Genomic DNA, 27,461 nt, shown 5'->3' on the forward strand with positions numbered 1-27,461 from the left:
CTCCAATTTCTTTTTATCACATGGCTGACCAGGAATCTCTCCCGCTCTTACCGCCTGCTGTTGGTGTGTGTTGGAAGGATTTACAGGTTGATACTCAACCTGTTTGGCTGTGTTATGAACACATCTTCCTTGGCCATCAAGTCCTGAGGCAGGACTCAAACCCAGAGCCTCTGGCTCAGAGGCACGGACACTGCCCACTGCACCACAAGACCTCCTCATAACTAACTGTACACACCACCAACGTGTGCTTTAAGCTGTGTGTGTGGCTGTGCAGAAATCTAAAATGTACCATGCAGGGAATAAACAGGCCTCTTGGAACAAAAATTACCGTTAAGATTTGCAAGAAACAGGTTGTGCACAGCAAAGAGGAATTAGAAGGAATACTGCACGGCACTAAGCATTAATCTGTTTTGATACTTCGTTTATATCGTCAGGTACTATTTTCAGTAGCTTCCTCATCAACTTAATAAAATCTAGGAAGATTCTCCCCCAGTTGCTTAATGGGTAAGTACAGCATGTGATGTGGCCCTGAGCCACATACACAGTAAAGAATCTTGTTCTATCACCTGAAGTTGTGCCCTCAGGTAGGGTTATAGTGGGAAGCGCAGGTTTGGGTTGGGATGGGGTGGAGAAGGAAAGAGAAAGGAGTATTGGCTGAGGATATAACCTCATTGCTTTCTAGTGGCTCACGCTGCAAAAAGGGTCACATTCAGCTGTGATGCTGTCATTTCTCAGAACATGGAAGGGCATGGGATGCTCAACATAAAATTCAAATGAGAAGAATAATGGCCACTTGATCAAAGTGGTGGAGTGTTGTCTGTAAAACCACAGCTAGCATGAATTATCGGATAAAGGAGAGGTTTGGGACAGGGCGAGTCAATGGAAGGCTTGTTCTACCCTGATTCTTATTCAGGGGAAAAACGCTACTAATTATTGTGAAGTATTGATAGCATTTGTTTATTTCTTTTTGTCGCTTCTCCAAATATTTAAAGCCCCATAATTAGCGAACGTCAAAGACCCCATGGCATGATTCGAAGTGGAGCAGGGGTGTACTCTCAGTGTACAGGCCAAATGAATCTCTCAAAATCACCACCACCATCAAAACAGATTAACTGGTCATTTATCTCACTGATGTTTGTGGGGTCTTCCTGTGCACAAGGCGGCTGCTGTGCTTGCTAAGGTAGCAACAACTGCTGTGAATCGCTTTGAGACATTGAGGAGATAAAAGGCATTAGATAAATGCAAGTTTATTCCTCCTTTCCTTCCCACATCATCAGCTCAGACACCAGATCAGTGGCTTCCCTCCAGACCTCTGAAAACACTGCTCCACAACTCACTCTAGGACACACACCTTCTCCCTAAGAGAAAGCACCTTACCTATACTTGGTGCCTGCCCCTTGATGACAGACGGGGAATTTGCAGCACACAACCGGATGGGCAGCTGCATAACTCACAGTCTATTTGCTTTTGGGAGTATGATGCTGGTATGTGTATATGTGATGAATATTCTTGAAAGGACATTCAATGACAGATATGGAGTGAAATGGTTAACTACTCACCGTTTCATCTGAGCAGATAGAATGTACTTGGGTGCCAAACATCACAGCAGTGAAAATCAGGAAGAGAAGACCCTCAAAGCACAGAAGAATGAGTAGTATCACTGTGGATGGTGGCGAGAATGAACTGCATTCTAGGAAGGTAGAAGGCAAAACAAACTATCAAACACAAATGCAAATGCTTCACAATAATTAGTGGCATTTTTCCACTGAATGAGAATCAGGGTAGAACAAAGGCTTGATTGAACAAAAATAAATTGCCATTTTATGCGACACTATATCGATCGAAGGTCTAGAGATTCAGGGAAAGACGTTATCGAATATTGTGAAGTATTGATAGCATTAGTTATTTCTTTTAGAATAATTTATATAGTGTTGAAAAACCACCTCTGCCAGTTGTAGAGGGGTAAATGGTTCTGTGAATTTTAATTTCCTTTGGAACAGGCACAGCGCAACACATCAGTAATAACTGCTTTCAATTTAACCACATGTAACGCTCCTCGATTAAAAAGCAAAGATGACATTTTCATCCGATTGCACATTGGGAGAATAAAGCATCTCTAACAGGAAACTGAAAGAACGTTCGACATCCAAACCTTTAAAACATTCTTTCAGCACATTTTATAATGGCTATTTGGTGCATTCTTAATAAATTTTCACTGACTGGGAGCACTGTAAGTAATTGCATGCCCAATGGTGCAGCCATACTGAAATAAAAACATAAAACACTAAGTACTCAGGGAGATCAGGCAGCATCTGTGGGCAGAGAGAGAAACAATTAACCTTTCAGGTTCCCGTGAACTGGAAACTTTTACAGATGTAACAGATTTTAAGCAAGTACAGAGGCAGGGAAAGGGTGGGGGTGGGGGCAAATGGGAGGAAGCACAAGTGAAAGGGGAAGTCTGCGATAGGATGGAAGGCAGGAGGGGTCAAATGACAAAAGGGATGATGGTGCAAGGCAGGAAAAGTAAAGGATCAAAAAGATGATCTGGAAGATATGCTTAAAACTGTTACATCTGTCGCATTTGGCAGTATTTTTTTCCATTCGTTCTTGGGATATGGGCGTCACTGGCTAGGCCAGCATTTATTGCCCATCCCTAATTGCCCTTGTTTAGAGGGCATTTAAGAGTCAACCATATTGCTGTGGGTCACATGTCGGTCGGCAGGTTTCCTTCCCTAAAGGACACGAGTGAGCCAGACGGGTTTTTATGACAATTGGCAATGGGCGTTTCATGGTCATCATTAGACTTTTATTCCCAGACTTTTTTCATTGAATTCAAATTCCACCATCTGCCGTGGTGGGATTCGAACCCAGGTCCCCAGAGCATTACTCTGGGTAATGCTTCATTAACTTAGGTCTCTGGATTAACAATCCAGTCACAATACCACTACGCCACCACCTCCCCCCCACACAAGACATGGAACATTAACTATGTCTCTCTCTCCACAGATGTTGCCTGATCTAATGAGCGTTTCAGCATTTTTTGCTTATAATTGCAGATTTTCACCTCATACTGAACACAGATAGGCCATAATATATTCACTGTCTCAATGATTCAGGATATACCTGGGGGGTGGGGGGAGGCGTGCGCATCTCCACACTAAACCCCTGCAGTTTTGCTCCATGTATCTACAGAAGGAATGCACCTCCAGTAGTAAATCTGTATCTTAAAGCAGGAACTGACTAGCAAATAACCAAATCAGTGCTATCATTAAGATAGCATCAGAAGAAGGATAAGGAGGGGGGGGTCTGATTTTCACTTAAAACCTTCATTCTCTGCTTTCGAACAGACGACTTAACAAAAAAACTGCATATTTTGCAAAGGCAGAAAAAACAGCAAGTAAACCAACAGCTGCTGGTTGAGGGAACAGACAGTTTATGCTTCAGATTTTGGATTTGATCTACATCATAATCATTCGTTTTTGAAAATAAATAAATGCATTTCCTACAGCATTAATGAGAAACGTCAGGTTTCAACTTATGGATGCAATTATATTATTTGAGCAACTTGAGCAGTATTGGCTCTGCAAAGTAAAAATGGCAGGGTTTTTCAGGAAGTAGAGGGCAATAAATCTGTGAAATACAAGACTGCATTTCCCACCTCCACCGCATCCCACACCGTGACCACCTCCTAAACCAGCAGCTTCACTTTGCGGAGTGCAGTAAAAAAAAACCCAGTATTTAATGACTGCTGAAAACAGTCCAATTCCAGTTGGGGTTAAGACATGTTATCAGGGCGGAATTAAAAGCTTTAATCTCCCTGAAGCGTATGCTTTAACTAAACATTGTAACTCAGAGTGCGGACATTCTTCATCTTGTTTGGTATTATCTTTGAATCTTTGAACCTTCTTTTCCCAGTTGCAAGCACCCTATAGTTACGCATAAAGTATTTCCACAACAGGAGAACACAAACTATAGTCTTCCACTGAAAGGATCCTTTGTGGATACCCTCACACTCAAAGTTAGATTCTAGTTAAAAAAAGAAAAATGAACTGAATTAAGGTCTGTATTTCTACTTACTTGTCCACTCCTCTTCAAAGCAATACAGAAAGTGAAAGCAAACCATGATAAGGGCATGTAGTGATATCAGAGCTATATACATCTGAAATATAGAACACAAGACATTTTTTCAGTAATTTAGTTAAATCTGAATTAAAACTAGAAATTAGACATTGGTGCCACGTAAACTGTCAATAGTGCACAAAAATGAGTTGAGAGCAGAGCCCAGGTACAGTACTGTGTACTGAGGTGAGTACGGTATTTTTAAAATAAATTATTTAATTGTATTGCTTTTATAATTTGTATTTTATGTTGCAAGTTATTTCAGCTAGGAATGCACAGTGCTGCACATGTATAGTACAGTATTTCAACTTGTACATTATTTTTTCTTGGGCAAGAAATGTCCAAATGAACCTAACTCTGGCTTTAACGTTGATTCCCACGTGAACCTACGATTCACTTAAAGTCGCGATTGTCAGGAATGCAACAACTTTAAGTGAGGACAAAACAAAAACAGAATTACCTGGAAAAACTCAGTAGGTCTGGCAGCATCGGTGGAGAAGAAATCAGTTGACGTTTCGAGTCCTCACGACCCTTCGGCAGAACTGAAGTATGACTTCAGTTCTGCCGAAGGGTCGTGAGGACTTGAAATGTCAACTGATTTCTTCTCCACCGATGCTGCCAGACCTGCTGAGTTTTTCCAGGTAATTCTGTTTTTGTTTTGGATTTCCAGCATCCGCAGCAGCTTTTAGCTTTTTGTTTTTATAACTTTAAGTGAGGAATCACTGTAAAGGCACAAGTCCGCAGAACAAAACTAAATGTCTCAAGTGATGCCACAAAATAAAGTTAAGGTCAGCTAACAGAATAAAATGATGAAATAATGTTAGCGCAAAAGAATTTGATCTTGAAAAACACATATTCAATAGTCTGCAACAAGCTTAATAGCTTACAGGACTTGAGCATTGCTGATAAAAAGACATGTTATTAAATCTTTTGCACTCTTCAGGATAAGCTTCATGAAGTTTTTATTTAGTTGAAAAAGCTGCAAAGTGTGAACATGTTCCTTCCGTCTGCAAAGGGTAGGGGCCCTGTCCGTGAATACATGTGACTTCTAGCATGTATAAGTGAGCCACACTGTGAGCCCAACTGACAAGCTTGTGGAAGTCATTCCCTGGTTCATTCCCCAGGGCAAAGCCTTGACCACAGTCGACCTGCCCAGTTTGAAACTGAACAAAGCTGGGCAGTTAAGTGTTCCAAGCTGCATTCTCCAAGGCAATGCCTCCACCAGAGTCCATTTGCCAACCAGTCAGCACACTCTTCTCATGCAGTATAAATTGTTGTTCCCCTGTCACTGTTGATAATTTCTTGCGAGATATCCTGATGAACGCAAGACAAAACGCTTTGATGGTATGTCTCTTTTTTTCAGCAATATGTAAGTTCTGTATGACCAAACGACTATTTTTAACTGCTTACAACACAAGCAGCACTGGATTAGCCTGCATTGTCTTTATGTTGAAATGGAATCAAGGTTGAAGCAATTCAGCACTGGTATAAAAAGTTAACTATACAAACATTACTGGATTATGTTTGTGAAACGTGAAATTTTCCATGCTCATATAGCATGAAAGCAAGATTAGTATCCCAGTCATTACTATAAAAAATATACTCTAGCTTTCATTAAAAATACAATCTTTTTCAAAGCAGTAAGAGTTCATTAAGTTGGCAATTAGGCTGTGAAGTTACACCAAGTATGATGTACATAAAATGACAGATTGCAGATTTCTGGCATTTGCAGTTATTTCTTCATCTAAATACATGGCTGAAGAGATCAACTTGTTATTTCATTCCCACAGCCTTAATAATCAATATAGATGCAATATAGGTGTTAGCATCAGGAGAATTGCAACCAAAAAATTGAAGGGAAGTTGGATTTCTGATTTTGTAACATCCGTGGCATTCAGGTACAATCCCGTGTATCTTAGGAGTTAACAGGAAATCTCGGACATTGACTGATGACCTTTCAATGCACTCATGGAATTATCCAGGTGTACAGTTATCCTGCTACATAGTTTATAGATCAATACAAATTAAATCTGGCACCTTAGAGAGGGGGTGCGTGCGTAGTTTCAAGAGTTCTGTCTCTTCAGTGGTTACAATGCTGCATCATTACTAGTCACAACTGCACCAATTTTAACTAGGAGAAATTCTCAAGGAAATTACTCAGTTTCTCCAACTGGAGAAACACCTAGTTTAGTACAAATAAGGCAGATGGGGCCTTGCAGTATGGACATGCCCCCACCCATAAGACAACTATTGTTTTTTTTAAATTATTCATTCACAGGATGTGGGCTTCACTGGCTGGGCCAGCATTATTTGCCCATTCCTAGTTGTCCTTGAGAAGGTGGCGATGAGCTGCCTTCTTGAACCGCAGTAGTCCATGTGGTGTAGGTACACCTGCAGTGCTGTTAGGAAGGGAGTTCCAGGATTTTGACCCAGTGACAGTGAAGGAAAGGCAATAATATATCTTCAAGTCAGGATGGTGATGTTTCCATGTATCTGCTGCCCTTGTCCTAGATGGTAGTGGTTGTGCGTTTGGAAGGTGCTGTCTAAGGAGCCTTGGTGATTTTCTGCAGTGCATCTTGTAATGGTACACACTGCTGCTACTGTGCGTTGGTGGTGAAGGCAGTGAACGTTTGTGGATGTGGTGCCAATCAAATGGGCTGCTTTGTCCTGGACAGTCTCAAGCTTTTTGAGTGCTGTGGGAGCTGCATTCATCCAGGCAAGTGGGGATTATTCCATCACACTCCTGACTTGTGCCTTGTAGATGGTGGACAGGCTTTGGGGAGTCAGTTGGTGAGTTACTTGCTGCAGGATTCCTAGCCTCTGACCTGCGCTTGTAGCCTCAGCATTTACATGGCTTGTCCAGTTCAGTTTCTGGTCAATGGTAAGCCCCAGGACGTCGACAGTGGGGGATTCACTGATGATAAAACCATTGAATGTCAAGGGGCAATGGTTAGGTTCTCTCTTGTTGGAGGTGATCATTGCCTGGCACTTGTGTGGCATGAATGTTACTTGCCACTTGTCAGCCCAAGCCTGGATATTGTCCAGGTCTTGCTGCATTTGGACATGGACTGCTTCAGTATCCGAAGAGTCGTGAATGATGGTGATCATTGTGCAATCATGAGCGAATATCCCCACTTCTGACCTCATGATGAAAAGAAGGTCATTGTTGAAGCGGCTGAAGATGATTGAGCCTAGAACATTACCCTGAGGAATTCCTGCAGTGATGCCCTGGTTCTCATGAAAGATCATTGACCTGAAACAATGTTTCTCTCCACAGATGCTGCCTGACCTGCTGAGTTTTCCCAGCACTTTTTGCTTTTATTTCCGACTTCCAGCATCTGCTGTATTCTGCTTTTCTACTAGGATCCCGCCCGTTAGCATGAAAAGCAGTAGAACAACTTCACAGCCCATGAAATGTGCAGTGCTGAATGTTTCATACTAATAGGAATCTTGGAGGGAAGTGCATCCCTGCATTTGGTAGCCTGCACAACTGTGTATGTTAGTGCAGCTCAGGGTAGATGAAGCAACTTTGCAGAGTTCACAATGTTGTTATAATTTGCTGCTCATTCACTGAGCAAAGGTGGAATCTGGAACCAGTCCTTCCTTAACATAGGTTTATTCACAAAACCCTGAGAACACACGCACAGACTCCCTTTTCTTCCCCCTACATGGCAGGGGACCAGTTCTTACATACTTAAGAATAACACCCCAACTTTTCCCCAGTTAGCAACAGCTGCTCTCACAACTAGAGCATGCACTTCATTATGACGGGATTGCAACCATCACATGCCATTAAAATTAGGAGGTAAAACCCAAACTCAGCACAGCCTATGTTTGAAGAACATTTTTGGCGGCTTTTAAGTATTGAAAACAGACACTATTAGCAGTACTTACTGTAAACAACACAAAGTACTTCTGGTTATTCTCTCCCACACAGTTGTTAACCCAGGGGCAGTGGTGGTCCATCTTTCGAATACATCTCTTGCATACACTAGAAGGCGATTTTGAACAGTTGAAAGAACACCAGTCATTTATCAGAATTTCTTACAGCAACTACTCAATAGCCAATGTGTTAGGTCACCATTTTTCAACGCTAGTGTATTCCACCTCAAATAAATTTTTTTTTGCTCTCTTCCCCACATCTTCTAGAGGCCATCCCAATTTATTGTTGATTCTCCTCATTCTTTTTCCTACATGCTCAGCTAGTGTTCACCAGATTAGGTGCTTCCAGATTGGTAGGCAGGCTGGGTTGCTCAAAACAAAACTGTTGTATCCTAAGCCATCGGCATGGCTTACTGACAGGAGGGAAAAGCCTAAAATAATAGGCTGTTGTTGGTGAGCGGCTGCGGGAAAAAAAAAAATCTAAGTTTTTGTGTGCACTCAGGTGTAACTAAATTTTGCAGACTTGAATCCTCTCCAATTATCTAGACTACTTTTGCTTCAAAGCATCTCAGTGACACGGGGGCCAGTTAGCTGGGTTTCTAATGTGTGCTTCAGAATAATGCCTACGGCATGGGTTCGATTCCCGTTCCAGCTGAGGTAAACTGGGACCTGCCTCCTTGCTCTACCCAGAGAGTGGAAGGCAATGGCAAAGCTACACTGATAAAAGAAATTGCCAAGAAAACAGGTCAGGATGAGGCATCAGTAGACTATGAGCCTAGGACCTGCCTTCAGGCAGAGCACACATGAATGAATGAATCTCCAACATGCTCACTCCCTTTTTCATTAAGGTTACATTTGACACAATAATGTGTATGATATCCAAACCTCAATTTCCAAATTCTTTGTAGTAACTTTTCTAAGTCAAGGATCACAAAACAAATTAACTTTTGGTGTCGAGCCAAATGGAAATAACACCACAGCAAAATGTTTTAAGGGTTTTCCTGAGTGCTATCACTTACAAAAAGATGAGCAATACCTATTGCTAAGCTGATAAAACCAGATGTGGCACAGCTTCAGCAAATCTATTTTGTACAGGTCAGATGTTCTGCCTTGCTCAACATCTTGATATTACTAGTGTTTCTTGAGAGGTTTAAAAAAAAAATCTGTTCCTCATATATTTTGCTGTGTGAATTTAAAAAAGCAATTTTATCACTGCTCTGTAATAAGATCTTATGAAACTTGTTCCTCAGAAGTGTTGACCTTAAATTGACTCAAGCAATCTTATTCCACCCATTTCAAAATGCTAAACATACACACAGCTTTTCATTTGAACACTAGAAGAGAAACTAATGTTTGGAGTTCAGCATTTTTCTGTTTCCAGATTAGGGAGTGTCCAATATATTACTCTATCACACAAAAGAGCAAATAACATTGTGTGATATGGTGACTGGCCTACAATTGTTTTTTTGTTTAGTGCTGTGACTAAAGTTCACACCATTAACAAGTGGCCTATTTCTTGGCTGCGAATAATGGATTTTTTAAACTACAAGCATAAAAATAGAGCTCCAAGAGTTCTAAATATTTACAAAGAGGAGTTTTGGATCATGAAGAGGGGGAACAAACCAAAATTATTTGAACTTATCCCAACTTTCATCAAGCCTTAAGGACTTTTAATGCTACATTTGGTGTCATTTGTATGCACCAAGTACATCAAATAAAGGTGAATTTCCTGAGCCTTCTTGTTTACTTTCTACCTTAGCAGAATATGTTGTATGCAATGATGAAACTAGGGAGACTGCACCGCTACAATGAGTAGCTTTAACCAAGGATTTCTGCTTCGAGGTTTTTTTTTTGCACTGCTAAGTTTGCATGCAAAAATGTAACCCTGAAAGGGGATTTAGAGAAGATTTGGTTTCACACTGTTTCTGAGGTTGTTACCTGCAATGGTGTGCTCTCTCTGGCTTGATGCTGCAGCACTTCGGGCATTTGTACACCACTTGGCCTGGCTTCAACTGTAAACTTTCAATGAATTCTTTAGTGGCATTTCCTTTTGGTACTGCACCCTGCCAAACAATGAATGTAGCACAACAGCAGATTAGCACAAGCAAACTGGTATGTTGCTGGATTCCAGCTTTGAACACTACAGTAATTCTCTATACAGCGCTGTAACACTGCAAGTGCTACAGCGTATTAAAAACAGCCAGGGAGTGAAATTGCTGCTGGCTGAAAACAGATTAAAGCCACTTACAAAATGAGCATGCCTCAAAACTTCAATGCATATAAAGCAAATCTAGAAGATTATTTTCCTCCTCAACTGAAAGATTAATTTTTGAAAGAGTAGCATGCAGTATCCGTAAAACTGTATTAAGCTTCAAACTCCACAAGGCCCATGATCTAAAGGTCACAGTTGACATATTTAGGCTTTATCTCAAGGTTTCCCTAGTGTTTCTCTCAGAAAGCTTATGCTCACAACAAACCAGAAGCTACCTCTTCCTGCCCAAATTAAGGGTGGGGGGGGAAGGGAGGGGAAAAAATGGAACATAACATGCCATTTATCTTCCAAATTGCCTGCTGTACCTGATCCTTTGTTTTTTGTGCAAGCATACTCTCTGAACATTGACATATAAAAGTTCCACGCTGTTTTAAAAACATATTCTGCTTTTCTATTCTTACTATCAAAGTGAATACCCTCACACTTCTCCACATTACGCTCCATTTGCCACATTATTGTCCACAATGAGGACTTAAGAGAAAAAGGATCATAGGTTCAGAGAACCTAATTTTCAGAACAGGCAAAAATGGAAGGGAATCCGATAAGGTCTGGGCCTTGCTAAACAGAACTGTCTGGGGACCAAAGCAAGAGATAGTATGCACATGACATTTATTTCAATGCCGGCAAAGGTTGTGGTTTAAAGTTTCAAAGAAGAGTCCTATCAGATTGTTCTTGTGCACTCGCTTTAAGCAATGTGTACATGGAAGCCTAAATCCCTTTGCTCCTCCACATCATCTCTTCTCACCATTTAGAGAATATTCTGATTTGCCTTCCTTCCTCGACATTGAAGTGGATAATCTCTCACTTCCTAGCACTGAACTCCACTGGCTACAGTTTTGCCCATTCACTTACTTGGCCTAAGTCCTTTGCTACTTCCTGCTTCCATGACACAATTTACCATCCTTCCTAACTTACTGTCATCTGCAAGATTGGATATTTAATTCTTCATTCCCTCACCTAAGTAATTGATATATTGCTTTGAGGGGTTTCACCAAGTGCTTTTGAAAGGGCCCAACTTAAGCACTCAATGAAAATGCAGCATACACAGTAGTGCTGAACCCTACAATAATGAAGCAGTCTGCATCTACATGCATCAAGGCCTGGACAACATTCTGGCTTCTGCTGATAAATGGCAAGTAATATTCATGCCACACAAATAAGGGGCAATGACCATGTACAAGAGTCTCTGCATCTCCCCTTGATGACTAATGGCAATACCATCCCTGAATCCCCACCATCAATATCCTAAGGGCTACCATTAACCAGAAACTTAACTGGATCAGCCACAAGAATACTGTCAGAGACAAGATAGCCTTTGACGAGGGATTCGCCTCATGACTTCCCAGAGCTTTCCCACCATCTCCTCAAGTCAGGAGTGTGATGGAATGCTTTCCACTTGATTGGATGAATGCAGTTGCAACAACACTCAAGAAACTTGACAACATCTGGGACAAAGCAGCCCGCTTGATTGGCACTGCATCGATCACCTTAAACATTCACTCCCTCCATCAGTGCACAGTGGCTGCAATTTGTACCATCTACAAGATGCGCCGCAGCAATTCCCCAAAATTTCTGAGTGCACCTATCAAAACCACAAATACTGCCTAAAAGGAGAAAATCAGCAGTTGCATGGAATTAGTACACTGAGGAAATAATTGGCAAAAGAAGCAAAAATGAAATGAGAAAAAAACTTTTTCACACAGCAAGTGGTTAAGGTCTGGAATGCACGGTCTGAGAGTGTGTAGGAGGCCGGTTCAACATTCAAAGGGGATGAGACTGTTATTTGAGAAGGAGGAGGTGGGAGAATGGCACCAAGACTAAGTGAATTGCTCATTTGGAGAGCCAGTGCAGACACAATGGGCCGAATGGCCACCTCCTGTGCTGTAAAAATTCCATGATTCTGTGAACAATCACCACCAGCAGGTTTCTCTCCAAGTCACACATCATCCTGACTTGGAAATATATCTCCATTCCTTCACTGTCGCTGGATCGAAATCTTGGAACTCCCTCCCTAACAGCACTGTGGGCGTACCTACACCACAAGGACTGCAGTGGTTCGAGACAGCAACTCACCACCACCTTCTCAAGGGCAATTCAGGATGGGCAGTAACTGCTGGCCTTGCCACATCCCATGAATGAACAAATAAAAAATTCAAAAAAGGTCTCAGATACAATTCCTGGTCTGGTGTTAAGTTGATAACCTAATTGCGTTCAATAATGCATATCAAGAAGCACGCATGGACACAAGGTGACAAGAGGATTATGTTCAACTGCTGTGTTACTGACTGAATAGCTCATGGGATAAGGTGAAGAATGGTCACCTTGACAGCTGATAACCACTGAGAATGTATCCCTACATAAAACACTGTTCACAAGAAAGGAAAATTAGCGGCGGTAGCAGCACGTGTAAATAAATGTGAGGAGTTGGTAGGGTGGGGGGGAAGAGAGGAAAAAGTCAGATATTGTTTGCAAAAATATTAAGCTCTCTTAAATCAGTTTGAGGCGGATGCGATCTAGTAAGAAAATACCAATTTTAGAAGGTGTATTGAGTAGTCTTTATTGATTCCAAAATACCGATTTATCTAGTAACTTCAAATTAAATTAACTAGTAGAGGCGGCACTTTATGCTCAGAAAATTCAGAAGAAACTGTTTTCTTGTATTGTACCCGGTTTTAAGTAAATGTTGGATAAACTGCCTGCTTACTCTGCACTGAATGCAACGACCTTTTTAAAAAAAATGGATAGAACAGCTAAATGTCACATTGTCAGTCTCCTATACGCAAGACTTCCAAAAGCAATATGCTGTTGGCCTAGATACTGTAGCTACGCTTTGCTTGAATAATAATCAATCTCACGGATTCAAACCCTGTGAAGTGCTGTATTCAGCAGCTCCACGAAAGCCATAGTTATTATTTAACGGAGTTCCAATATTCCAAATGACTCTTTACACAAAGAATCTTGTTTATCTGGTTATCAGATTGTTGAAATGCCGTAGCCTGATAAACTACGAATGGTCAAAGGGAAATGAGATGATTCTCTTGCAACTGTTGGGTTATATGTGAGAATCAAGCAGAACTGCAAGATGGAGATGCAACAGACTTTAGCACGAGTAACTGTGGCCATTCTTAAGCTTTGCCTCTTCCTGGCCCTGCTACCATCTTTACCTCATCAGCCTTCAACTGCTGGACTCTCAGCTAACTTTACTGAAAGCTGCACAGATACAGCAACAGACAAAGTGCTAGTTAAAATAAGCTTGGATATGATCTAATGATCCTTAGGATCCTCTTACGACCTAGGCAACCCTGTTTGAAAATTAATACTTTCTAATTATCCCTAATGGGATGGCCTGGGTCTAAAAACAATTGCCATAACCCTCAAGGTTAGCCAATTTGAATTTAATCCCTTTCCAAAAGTTTTTCAGCCTTTAATAGCCCAAGCTTCTCTAATTTACAATGTTGACAGCTACAACTGCACATACTAATACAATTGCAAAATATATTTACAGGTATAATTTATAAACTTGCATACTTTAAATTATATAAGTCACATCGACTGTAACTTTAATCATGCCTTTCCACTCTAATTACCCAACAAGCATGAGACCACGAGGAAAGTGACACATTTCAATAACTACAGGCCACCATTTGCAGAGTTAAGCAACTGCCTTACAAGGGGCACAAATTGCTTTATATCACACCCACCGGGGGTAGAATGCCATTTATGTGAAATTGCTGAGGTGACAAAGTGGTGTTCACAGGAGTTAAGGCATCTTAAGTTATCTGCAAAAACTCAAATTTAACATGCAACTCACGATCAAAGCTTCTCATACATGCCATAAGCACAGAGTGGGTTTACCCTTAGCTGTGTTATATAAACATTTGTCAGTCAGGGGTAGGGTTAACCCTTAGCATTGTTGATAAACTCCCAGGAACTTTAAAATTGAGGCATTGAATGGAAAACAACATTGTGATGACGCATTACACAGGTCAACATCAATAACTGCTCTCTTATACGGAGTTCTTGATGTCAATCAAGCCATCAGTTGTGGCGGGTTCAGGGGTGGGGAGAGGTGCGGCAGCAGCTGCTTAAAAGGAGTCATCTTACGCTCAGATTCAGCAAGAGGAGTTTGGCAACAGCATTGGTGACCTGGGAGAAGGACATGGATGGTGGCTGGGAAGAGAGAAAGTTAATACATAATGTCAAAAGAAAGGATACAAAATAGTTAAACCACAAATCCCCAAGAAGCATTATTTCCTGTTATTTTGGCACACAGAACAGATAAATAAAGTGAATCAACAGCATAAAAATGTTGCCTCAGACTTTACTCAGCTCCCAGGAGATCCTTTAAAATCTCTTTGTTCTTAGCTGTTTCCTATCAATCACACAGCCATCTCAGAACACTCTTTCATATGATAAATCCCCAGTGTTATGCACATCATACAAAAATAGCCATTTACAGACCGAACACAATTCCTTTCTATAGTGAAGCAGCCAAAGAACGACTATCACTTGCTTCTTGTTGTCCATTTATTCTTCTCTTCTAAAGACGCAGATACCGTGTTGGGTTCTGTTTCCACAGGAGCTGAGCACCCTCTGCTATGAGGTTGTTACACGTGCGTGACCCTTAAAACATAGCATTTCGACAGCACCTTTAACAAATGAGGACAAGCAAGCCATTCACCCAGATAGAGGGGAGGCTGATGGGAGGGGATGGTGGGGAGGGGAGGAGACAAAAGGAGAAATATAAGGCAGGTCCATTTGTGACACATTCAAAATCGGTACAGGTCATGGATTAGCCTTCAGAAGAAGGGCCAATCGCCAGCTTTCCTCCAGGATAAGAGCGAGATAGATAGGTTCTTGATTGGTAAGGGGATCAAGGGTTACGGGGAGAAGGCAGGAGAATGGGATTGAGAAACTTAGCCATGATTGAATGGCGGAGCAGACTCGATGGGCCGAATGGCCTAATTTCTGCTCCTATGTCTTATGGTCTCATAACCCAGTGACCCCAAGGCCAACTGGCAACATCTTCATCTCGGCCCCAAATGAGATCAGTTAATTTGCAGAGATTATGGAACAAACTGGAGACTTTCCTACACAGCTCAGCTGAGACTCACTAGGCACTGGGGAAGATACCCTTTCACTAACGTTGCAGCAGTACAGATCCACAATAGAAAGAGAAATCGCCAATATGCTTTCTCTAACTTAACTAGGCACTTCACTTTGCTGAATTTTATCATCCCTGTGGTTGTTTATCTCTTTCAGTTGGAATACATCTTTATAATGGCTACTGTTAGAGACTGCACAATAAATATTTACTCTCACATTCCCTCGGGCAAATGGAAAAACCTGCTAGTTTAAAGGAGCACTGCAGCTTCAGTCTGCAAGAACTGCAACAGATACATTACTTAAATAAATATTGAAAAACCAATATTTGAGTTTTGTTTGCATGCAATTTAACAGGCACTGTAATCTTTTGAGGGGCACGAGATTGCTTAGATAAAATATGACAAACACAAACTGAGCGGCAATTATACCACAGATTTCTAAACAGCAGAGATCAGCGAAGTAATCTTACATCTCATGAAAGGATGGGAATGAAATAATCTCTCTACAAATCTAGGTTTCTGCTCTTCGAAACTGTTCTCACCACAAACCCTGTACCCTTGCCATTGATACCATTCCTGACTCACTTGCACCCACAGCTTCCTATTCAACTCCAAGGTGAGTATTTGGCTCCATATCTCCTCTAACTCAGACTTTGACCTCCCTGTCTCAGCCCATTTGCTTGTAAAACCCTTATTCATGCCCTTGTCAACAGCAGGCATGATTGCTCCAACACTCTCCACCCTCCATAAACTTCAGCTCAGCCTAAACTCTGCTGCCGAGAACAACTTGCCCATCACCTCTAAGCTTGGTGACCTACATTTTGAGGCTCCTGCTCCCTCGGCACCTCCAGTTTAAAACTTTCATTCTTATGTTTAATTCCTTTCATGACCTTGCACCTTTCTACCTCTCAGCTTTCTCCAGCCTAAATATTCTCAAACACTCTTTGCTCTCTGGCTTCAGCCTCAAGTGCATTTCATCCACCACAGTTGCCGCTTCATGGGCAACTCAGTACAATCCCCATCTTATACCACTTTGCTTCTACACCTCATCTCCTCCTTTAAACATCCTGAAATTCCACCTCTTTGGCCATACCCTTCTAATACCTCCTGGCTTGGCTCAGCACCCCTTTTAGTCTGATTGTGTCTGCAAGATGTCGAGGGCATTTTTCTACACTGAAGAAACAAATGCATGCTGTATTTGTTGGCAAACATTAATGCAGCTGGGATAAATACTTGCACAATGCTTATTGATGAGCTTTGATATCATTGGATTTAACCTGGTTATAGAAAAGGATAAAGAACAATCAATGGAAGATGGAGTACTGACTCCAGGTGAGTTGAAAAGGGATCCCGCCCAGGTAGATTGTAAACCAACACTGGCAGGTAAAACAGCAAATGAGCAACGGAAGACCTTCAAGATAATTCAGGTACAGAGATAAAAGTATTTATGCTAAAGTTTCACTGGTTAGGCCTTGACTGGAGTAGTGTGTCCAATTCTGGACACTATACTTTAGAATGTCAAAGCCTTGGAGAGAGGATGCAGAGGTGGTTTACGAGAATGATATCGGGATGAAAGACTTCAGTTATGTGGGCAGCAGAAGAACTGCAACTGTTCGCCTTAGCGCAGAGAATGATTAAGAGAGTGGTGGGAGAGTGGGGGGGTGGGGGAGGGGATTGAATACAGGAATTCAAAATTATGAAGGATTTTGATAGTTTAGATAGGGAGAAACTGTTCCCACTAGAAGGAGGGTCAAGAACCAGAGGACACAGAGTTAAAGTGATTGGTCAAAGAACCAGAAGGGACAGGAGGGGAAATATTTTTATGCATGATCAGGAATACGCTGCTTAACAGGATAGTGGAAGCAGATTCGAATCCTCCAAAAGAGAATGGGAGGGATATGTGAAAAAGAAAACAACTGCAGGGTGATTGAGAAAGAGCAGGGAAGGGAGGCTAACTGGGCTTCAATGGGCTGAATGGTCTCCTGTGCTGTATCATTCTATGACCATGTAAAAGGTTTGTTTGGATACCATGTCAGGCATCTGGTTAAGAGGTTTCTATTCTTTCCCTGTATATTTTCTTCTTTCTCTTCCTGAAGGCACTGACTCTTGCTGCTGTACTTTTTCCAGAGGTACAGACAGTTCACTGGTCCCTTGCCCAGGAAGAGAGGCAGCAGCCTATTTGATAACGGATATTATCATGAATGAATAACCGAGTTCCCGTCAGGTCTCACCCCAGATGCATTCCTGAGCAGCGGTCTTGGATAGAGATCAGGATCAGCCACAGAACCAGCTGATTTTCTTCCCCCCTCCTCTGTGCTCCAAGGATATGAAGTCAACCATAATGAGCCATGCCCCAAGTTAGCCAACAGCACCAACCAGAAATTGTGCCAGTGGTTTTCTGGTCTGTATGATTCAGTACCGCACAATGTGGCATATTTTGCTACAAAGCCAGAAACAAGAGAGAATCTAACAAGACCTCCAACAGGAGAGAATCCAACCATCGTCTCCTGACATTCAATGGCACTAGCATCGCTGAATCCCACACTAACAACATCCTGGGGTGTATCGTTAACCAAAAACTGAACCAGCCATATAAATACTGTGGCTACAAGAGCAGGCTGGGAATCCTGTGGCGAGTAACTCACCTCCTGATTCCCCAAAGCCCCGTCCACCATCTACAAGGCACAGGTCAGGAGTGTGATGGAACACTCCCCACTTGCCTGGATGAGTGCAGCTCCAACAACAAACAAGAAGCTTGACACCATCCAGGACAAAGTAGCCCACTTGATTGGCACCCCATTCACAAACATTCACTCCCTCCACCACCGACGCACAGTGGCAGCAGTGTGTACCATCTACAAGATGCACTGCAGGAACTCACCAGGCTCCTTAGACAACACCTTCCAAACCCACGACGGCTACCATTTAGAAGGACAAGGGTAACAGATAAATGGGAACACCACCACCTGGGAGTTCCCCTCCAAGCCACTCACTATGCTGACTTGGAAATATATTGCCATTCCTTCACTTTCGTGGGTCAAAATTCTGGCCCCCCTTGTACACAAAATACACAACATGGACTGCAGCGGTTCAAGAAGGCAGCTCACCACCACCTTCTCAAGGGCAATTAAGGATGGGCAATAAATGCTGGCCCGGCCAGCGACACCCACATCCCATGAATAAATAAAAAGCAATGGCTAGTCGAGATTTGCTCTGTACACCAATTTAGTCGACCAGCTTCTCACATACTCTTAATGGTTATGGGGTCAAACTGACAACAGTCAGAGATTAAAATAGCACCGGATATACGCAATTATTTTCTTGACATTAATGAAGATAATTAAAAGTGTGACTTACAGGATCTGTCAGCATTGCTCGAGAGTGAGAGGCCAAAGCAAGGAAAGCCAGTGTATTGAAGATGATCCCATTAATGATACTGTACAATAAGTCTTTTGCTGGGACGAGCATTACAAAAATAACCACAAACTCTGCGTAGAAAATCAGCATCCAGGTTACAATGGCGCAGGCCAGACCACAGCCATCTTTGATGAACCAGATCCTATCCATGGAGTTGTCACTGGAAGGGGGCAGACACTGGTCCGCTTGCAGGTACTCGGCTCGCCGTTCAATATCCCTGTTTCGACTAGATGATAACATGATGTAATATGTTGTCCATAATTAAACCTGTTCAAGCAGAAAAGAAGAAAGCACCTTCAATTTTCTTTTTTCCACAGCCTTTAAAAAGACATGCAACTCAAATACTGGATCCCCATAGGATCCCGACAATACCTTAGCGTAAACATCAACGGTCGCCGAACTGCATTGAGTAAACGTCACTCATTGTTCTAGGATTTTTTTTTATATAAAAAGCACAATGCAACCCAATTTGAGATAGGATACATGTTCACTCACCCAATATGTACATTGGAGAACTAACACAATTGCATCAGAAAGAGTAAGGGCAGCAATAAAATTAAAATCCTTGGACGAGGGGCTTATAGGCTAGAGAAACCAGGATTGTTCGCCCAAGAGCAGAAAAGGGCTGTGGGAAATTTAACAGAGGCCATGAAGGGATTTGATACTAAATAAGGAATAACTGCTTCTAGGGCAGCAGGGTCAGTAATTGGTTAAAAAAATCTAGGCGGTGCATTAGAAGAAAGCTTTTTCACATAGCGAGTTACTACGATCCGGAATGCACTACCTGAAAGGGTGGGGCAAGCAGAGTCAACAGTAACTTGCAAAAGGAACCACACAGATACTTGAAAAGGAGAAATGTGCAGGGCTAGGCGTCTAATTGGATTGTTCCTTCAAAGTCAGTACAGGCATGATGGACCAAATGGGCTTTTTCTGTGCTGTATAATTGTGATCAAGAGCAGTGAAATTCTCCAAATTGACCACTGACATTATAATATGGTTCGAGATCAACAGCGGAGTTTGTATTTTTGTTCCAATGTAATTTTCTTTGCAGCTTTACTCTCTTCAGGCCGTGCATTGCTCTTTAATTGAAGAGCATGAAATCATGATATAGAACCTTTAGACTTGTCCGAGCTTAAAAAAACATGACAACGATGCTGATATTTAAAACAAATTGCAGCATTTCACCCTACTACCATATATGAAGTTTCCCTTCCTATTACAGGACATTTTACTTTCTTGAATAAACCAGCACCTCATCAGGCTAGAACATTTCCAATCAATACTGTAGGTATTATAACCCCTTTCTCAAAGCATTGCTACTTCAAGTTTCAAAACTTAAACGGATTAATAAGGGTTTGTCCAAGACAGTACATAAGCTCAATATTTATATTTAAACATTGCCTACAGTATGTCACTAAGCTGTCAAACAAAGATCAACAAGACAGAGTAGATGTTACTTTGTGAGTACAATGCAAAAGCTTTCTGCACATTTTTCATAACTATGTTAAAAGTTGCACCGTTTCTTGTTCAGTTTACACAGTTACTTTTTCCAAGGAAAAATATCCATCTACATAAGTCCACATTTTGCCCCAGAAACATCTGCCATTAACCAAATGGGCCCAGAATTCTAAGCCTAAAATGCAAACACCAGTTCAAACTTCAAACATCAGTGTTGCTCCTCAAAAAATTTGGGCAGGCGATGTTTAAAAATGGTTTAAAGTGTTCACTTGTTTTGTAAGGACAGTTCAATCTAAGGTAGTCATCCAATATTTATAGTTGAAATATTAAAAGGTAAATTGTGATCTATCATTAATTTACAGATAAGCATTTTACAGAGGCCTACGTAAACCAGCTGTATGGTGGAGGTGGTGAAAATTCCTAGAACAGATTGGAGCCCAATACTGTGAATTATATATACTGAAGTACAAAATATCAGCACTGACCCCAAGTGTTTGAAGCAACACAGGGAGAGCAGGTTAAATGCTTAGCATTAATAGACAGTTTTAGCTGGGCCATTATACAGTGGGGACAAGTACATCTATTGTGTGCTCTTACACACAACTGCATTGAAATTGCCAGACCAGTTTTTTTCTTCAGATTTCAATTAGCCAATACAGATGAGAAGTACAAACAGCCAAACTACATCAAGGCAATTTACATTCTCCAATCTTGTATATGGTAAATATAAAATTACAAATATCAGTTTACATTACAAGAGTAGTGACATCTTGTAATTTATGCACTGAAGGAACAATTACCTCTCAAAATTTAAGATTTAAAAGGAAACTGAGGTTACACCTCCCTCTCAGATTGTGATTTGTATGACTTATAACATAAAAGGAAAAACTAAAACCCAACTGTTAGATTTAGCAATCAAACTCAAATTCAATGCTACAGGGACAAAACAGTAGTTGTCATAATGAAGTTAATCAGTTAATGAGTACTTTCACAGTATAGGTATACAACAATGTGACAAAGATGATCAAAATTTAACTTCATTAAAACAGGCAAGGGTGTTATTGAGTTCTTCAACAACCCCATTGTAACAGCAAGAGATAGGGAGAGAGCAGAGTGCTGGATTTACCATCTTTAAAAACAAATCTCTATAAATTGACCTTTAAATTTGCAAATACAATGTTAGATTTATACAACAAATGTTTGTGACATGCAGGGCATCGCGCAAAATATTATGAAATGAACTGAACTTTCCATTTTAATTATCCAAATGGGAAGGTTTGACAAATGATTACTAAACACACTACTTCAAAAGGAAAATATACAGGAACGGTCAGGGATTTGCTTTCATTTCTAGCAAATCCTGATAATGGTTGTTACACCCTAGGACACCAGCTGCAGCAACCGTTACCATGGTTTTGTTAGTCTTGTATCTTGCCAGTCCTTTGTGACATATCCATATCTTTTTTTCCAGGTATTGGCTACACTCTAGTCACTCTGCTTTCCTATCAGATTGTTTGTTCCAACTGCATGCTAATGAATTACTTTTAACTACACTGAAGTTCATGTTTAAATGTCACATATTGGTGTCCATCTTTGATGGAAACTACAGTGCAACTGAATCACCACAAAGAGGAAACACCACTACAAAAATAAAACTTCAGCGGATGCTGAAAATCTGAAATAACAATGAAGAAAAACGCTGCAATTACTCAGCAGGTCGGGCAGCATCTTGTGGAGAAAGAAACTGAGTTAATGATGAAGGGTCATCGACTCCGAATGTTAACTCTGTTCCTCCCTCCACAAAATGCTGTCTGACGTGCTGAGCACTTTTTTTTTTGTTCTGTCAAAGAGAATATTACTTTGACGTGCACAATGTCATCTCCATCATGTATATTTTATCAAACGAGAACACAGCTTTAAACTTCTAACATTCGCACCGGGTCAATTTTAAACTTAAGCACTAGAATCTCTCCAGTATTGAAAATATATGTATGTGTGTGTGTGTATATATAGTATATATATTATATATCCTATACACACACATATATATATATATATATAAAAATAATGTACACTGCAACTGTTATGGTTCATTCCAGAAAGTTACCACCAACAGCAGAATACAAAACAGTAATAAAACAGGTGTGTTGAGCTCCACTCAGTGGAATTTAAGGTTTAATAAAACTCGTTAGTCTAATAGGTTTAAGGGTTTTAAGGTCTTAAATGAGCCCCTTGAAGATATTGAGGAGGAGCGAAGACACTCACCAGTTAAACTTCTGCTTCTTCTCGGGCCTATCCTATCCTTCCTCGCCCCTCCACATACACACAACAAGCGAAGCCAGGGTCCCTCAGTCAGACACAGGGGAGCCGCCACCGCTCCTCAGGCGGCTCGGAGCCTCAGGCCGCATGAAGACCGAGGCCCGGCCTCCCCTCCGGGGGGCTTGGCAGCAAACCCCGAACCCGGGGAGACACCCACACCCCCTCGCTCTCTGCTTTCCCACGATGTCCCTCAGCTTCCCACCCGACCGGAGCGGGAGCCCCTGCGGCACCGCCCGTTACCCTGGACGCTGAAAGGAGGGAGGGGAAACAGGAAGCGGAAATGGCGGGAAAGGTAGGGGAGAGGGGAGGGGGAGGGGTGGGGGAAAAGTGAAAACGAAACAGGAAATGACGTAGGCTTCCGGTCCCCGTAACGTCAGAAACGGTCACCAGGCGCCTCAACAGCAACAACATCCGTTTAGCCAGGCGGCGTTATAATTCACGTTAATCACATTTACCGGCGGATGCAGTGGGTGGCAATCCCATCAGCCTGCGCTGATTTAAAATTTTTCCTGTTGGGAAGGATGACTGTTGGCCGGTGCATGACGTCAGGCGCGTTCGGTAGGGAACCGCGCATGCGGATGGGGCGATGGTGACGTCACATGTGGGTCGCGGGGTAATGACGTGATTGGAAGATGGCCACCGTCGTGCTGAGTGAGGCGGAGAAAGTCTATGTGATGCACGGAGTGCAGGTAGGAGCTCGCCCAATTCACCTCAACTCCAGGCCAGCTCGACTCAGCAACCTACTGAAGCTGGAGCGCCATCGACTCGAATCTCCCGTCCACACTCAGTCAGCAAAAACTTGTATTTATATAGCGCCTGTCATGTAGCGAAATATCCCATTGGCGCTTCAAAGTGTTATTGTTAGATCGGTAGGTAGGTAGGTAACTAGCCTAGTCCACGAGGGACCCACTCTTATTAGAGGGAAAATTGCTTATATAGTCTGAGGGGCACCACTCCACATCAAGCATGGGGCAGGGCGAGGAGGCAGGTTCCAAGTTTAGTTCAGCTGGAAGGGGAATTGAACCCTTGCTATTGACATTATTCTGAACCACACCCTAGCCATCTAGCCAACTGACCTAAGTGGCCCCTGTGTTATTGTTATGTCATTCCAAAATGATTTGGGGTCTATATTGTTTTGTGTGCAGGTCTTATCCATAATGCCATGTTGCACACTCCTGCACAGTTATGGTTCTGACACACATGGAGTGATGTGTGCGGTTCAACACAATGAAAGCTTCAAAATTTGTGTCAAAAGTGTTGTGGTTCTGTGAACCGCAAGATGTAAGTTGTCAAAACAAGAACTTGACACTGAAGCACATAAGGTCAGGTGGTCAAGCTTTGTCCAAGAGTTAGGTTTTATGAAGTGCCTTCAAGAAGCAGAGAGGGGCGGAAAGATTTACTGAGGGAATTCCTGAGTTTAAGATGAAGGCATGTCTGCCAGTGTTGGAACACTTAAACCTGCAACATAACTTTGTGTTCCCTGCAGACCCTGACTGTCTGAATGCTTTCAGCACTTTTTTTTTTCTTCCAATCTTCCACTCATCTCACTTGTAATGGTCTCATCTTGTTCTGGTTTTGTCTCTGGTCCTTGGTAGTTTTCACTGTTGTCTTGTGTCACTTTGTTTGCCTGTAGCCTGACCCTTAAGCCCTCTTAAGTCTAGCAATGGAAACAGGAGAGAACTTGTATTTATCAAATTGACTTTATCACATCTCTCAGGAAAGTCTCAACAAAGTTTTGGGTATGATTAACTGCTTCTAAGTACAGATACTGACTGAATTAGAATTCTAATGATCTCCAATTTTCCATCTTCCATAAACTTGAGTTTATCCAAAACTGCTGCTTATGTCTTAACTGTCATCAAATCCTGTTCACCCAATACCCTTGTGCTTATTGACCTAAGTTGGCTCACGGTTCAGCCAAGCTTTGATTTTAAAATTCTCATCCTTATTTTCAAACCTCTCCATGGCATCACCCCTCCCTATCTCTGTAATCTTCTCTAGTCTCGTAGCCCTCAGATTTCTTTACTTGTCCAATTTGGCCTCTTGCATATCCCTGATTTTAATCACCCCAGCATTGGCAGTCATGCCTTCAGTTCCCTGAGACCTTGATTCTGGAATTTGGCCTCTGAGCCCCCACACTCCTCCCTCTCCTACTTTAAGATGCTCCTTAAAATCTGTGTCTTTGACCAAGGTGCCAGTGGTAATATCTCCTTATGTGGCTTGATGTTAAAATCATGAATGCAACAGTCTTCTCAAAGGCAGAGTTCCCACGTTTGTTAGCACGAACCAAACAGAGGCAGCTGCAGTGGCTCGGGCACGTCCGCAGGATGGAAGACAGTCACATACCCAAGGATTCCTGTACGGTGAGTGAGCAGGCGCCAGACGATCAGTGGGGCAACCAAGGCTCCCATTTTGAGGATGCTTTCAAATGTGGCACGAAGGCCCTAAACATAAGTGACTCCCAGGTGCGATAGTCTAGCTTGCGAAAGAGGGAAATGGTGACACCACCAATGGTCTGGCGTGCACCACCACGATGACCTGTGGTTACAGCAGCTGGGCAACCAGTGCCAAAAACAGCAACCCACAATGTCAATTGGCAGCTTTGTGTGCGGCACTTATGGCAGAACCTGCCTCTCAAGGATTGGCCTTCACAGCCGTCAGCAAAAGTGCGCCAAATGAGGACTCCCCCACCGCCCACCTAAACGTATTGTTTGCTGCGAGTTCATCTCTCGTATATGGAAGGCTGCCAACACACAGCTTGGAGTCAAGTTTTGTTTGATAATGCATCTGTGAACTGGTTTGGAATGTTTTCCTATATTAAAGGTGCTGTATAAATGCAAGTTGCTGTGAGTTAACCACATTCTGAGATTTAAGCATATCATTTAGGGTGACACTTGCAGGTAGTATTGAGGAATGCTGCATTGTTGGAGGTGTTTAACTGAAGATGAGGCATTAAACCAAGGACATTTTTTTGTCTAGAATTAGATGTTTTTCAGAGATCCCATTTGCTGGGATGTTTAGCTGCCAATCATGCACAGTTTGTAGCCAGGTCTCTGTAATGGCTGCTACAACATCATATCCTTCAAACTGAATTTGTACTTCTATCTCAACTTGTTTTATTTCTTGTGCCAAGTGTATTCATGTACAAAATTGCCCTTGTGGTTTGTGGTTCTTTTTCTCACACTGTTTGATTTGTATGTGGACTTTTCCTGCCTGACTCACCTCGCCCCACCCCAACTAGTTTAAGTCCTTCCTCACCGCATTACTTAACCTTTTGCATCAGGATGCCTATGTCTCCTCCATTTCATGTGTAGGCCATTCCGTTTGTACACCTTCCTCTGGTCCCAAAAGTGTTTTCAGTACGCCAGGAATTTGAAACCCTTCATTTTACATCATCCTTTCTGCGTTGAACTGACAATTCTGATCAGATATATGGTTAACCCAACAGATATTTAACACTTTTAAAGTTATTGTTTATCGAGTTATTTCCGTTCCTTCACTCTGTGCTGAGTCCTATGCTCCAATCAGCAAATCTGAGTATTCGGTCAAATTCCCAGAAAAAATTTCCAGGGGGAGTTTGTCCATTCTCAAAGCCAACCTGAAAACTGATGAACTGATCATTCCCCTCATCCCTGTTTGCGGAATTTTGAGCATAATAGTTGCCATATCTTCCTACGTAAATAAGTCACCGCACTAGTTCATTGCATGTAAAGTGTTTCACGATGTTTCTGAGGGATGCAATGAGGTGGTAAAAAATGAAAAATCGTCCTTTGACTGCTGCAAGCTTCTCCAGTCTAAATATAACATGCATCTCTTCTGGAGGAGACATAGGCATCTCTTTAATCCATCCACCATTGGTGGCTGTGCCTTGAGTTGACTAGGCCCTAAGCTTTGGAATACCCTCCCTCTACCTTGCTTCCCTCCATTAAGACATTCCTCCAAACTACCTGTTTGACCAAGGCTTTGGCCATTTGACCTAATAAACTCTTTTGTGGCTTGGTGTTATATTTTATTTTATAATGCTTCTGTGAAGTGTCTTGGGGCGTTTCCTATTTTAAAGGACTACATAAATAGAAGTTATTGACTTGATCAGTTGATCTTTTGTCCCTGCCCTTCTCTCTCTCTCTCTCTCTCTCTCTCTCTCTCTCTCTCTCTCTCTCTCTCAGAAATTAGTGTCACATGTATACCTACACGACTATCCTTGCTACCTCCCCTGCTGACTGCCCAGGACAGTTATTCTGTGAGAAGTGCAGTCAAAGTGCATATTTTTGTTAAGAAGCCAAATACCTAAGAGAGGTGCTGATCTCTTCTAATGGACTATTCTTGTATGTTGCTGTTAGCATAGTGGTAAATGATCATGCGATTTGTATGCTATCTTACCCCAAAAAAAACCTTGACCAGTTGATTATCCAAAGCCCTCATTTTAGAGGAGCAGAACTTCAGGTTTTAGAACAAATGCTTTTGTTTTGTCCCAGAAAGCAACCTAAAATTGCTTGATTAACACTGACTGGTTACATTTCCCCATCCCTGTAATGGGTTTGACTCCTAGCAGCCAGAGCCATGACCTGAGACCTCTACTCCTCCACCACAAGTTCAGCTGCTGTCCCTTTTCCTACTTGCTCGCTAGATATCTGCATAGGGCCAAGGAGAAAGTATCCAATCTGTGCCCATAGTCAGTGAAGAAGGTACACCCTCCGATCCTGCAACTACCACAAAGGCCTGTTGAGGAGGAGAAGTTACACTCTCCGATCCCATAGCGACCTCAGAGACTCAGGCTTCCTTTAACCGGTTTTATTCAAGCATATGCAAGGGAGCCGCAATCATTCCTAAGAATGAAGATCCTGCTCCCAGATTGATTACATTTCATTACTTTTGTACTTTTTCTTATC

At 42.0% G+C, this 27,461-nt stretch overlaps 2 protein-coding genes across 4 annotated transcripts in view; one reads left to right on the plus strand and one right to left on the minus strand.

The window, feature by feature from the left end:
* zdhhc3a (zDHHC palmitoyltransferase 3a) overlaps positions 1-22,815 on the minus strand; it is a 42,372-nt gene extending 19,557 nt beyond the window's left edge. For both annotated transcript variants that reach the window (XM_078539608.1, XM_078539609.1), the window contains exons 1-6: positions 22,519-22,815; positions 18,736-19,062; positions 9,940-10,064; positions 8,014-8,110; positions 4,078-4,159; positions 1,560-1,690 (exon numbers count right to left, since the gene is read on the minus strand). In XM_078539608.1, coding sequence (XP_078395734.1) covers positions 1,560-1,690; positions 4,078-4,159; positions 8,014-8,110; positions 9,940-10,064; positions 18,736-19,035 — 735 coding nt within the window. In that variant the 5' untranslated portion in view covers positions 19,036-19,062; positions 22,519-22,815. The remainder of the gene's footprint in view (positions 1-1,559; positions 1,691-4,077; positions 4,160-8,013; positions 8,111-9,939; positions 10,065-18,735; positions 19,063-22,518) is intronic.
* Positions 22,816-23,141: 326 nt separating this feature from the next.
* The window catches only part of exosc7 (exosome component 7), a 32,914-nt gene continuing 28,594 nt past the window's right edge, over positions 23,142-27,461 (plus strand). Inside the window, exon 1 of one of the 2 annotated variants that reach the window (XM_078539611.1) lies at positions 23,142-23,261. In XM_078539611.1, the coding sequence (XP_078395737.1) occupies positions 23,205-23,261 (57 nt within the window). In that variant the 5' untranslated portion in view covers positions 23,142-23,204. The remainder of the gene's footprint in view (positions 23,262-27,461) is intronic. The other variant, XM_078539610.1, reaches the window with a different exon arrangement.

The sequence above is a fragment of the Cetorhinus maximus genome, chromosome 3 (assembly GCF_964194155.1).
Source record: "Cetorhinus maximus chromosome 3, sCetMax3.hap1.1, whole genome shotgun sequence".
Taxonomy (NCBI): Eukaryota; Metazoa; Chordata; class Chondrichthyes; order Lamniformes; family Cetorhinidae; genus Cetorhinus; species Cetorhinus maximus.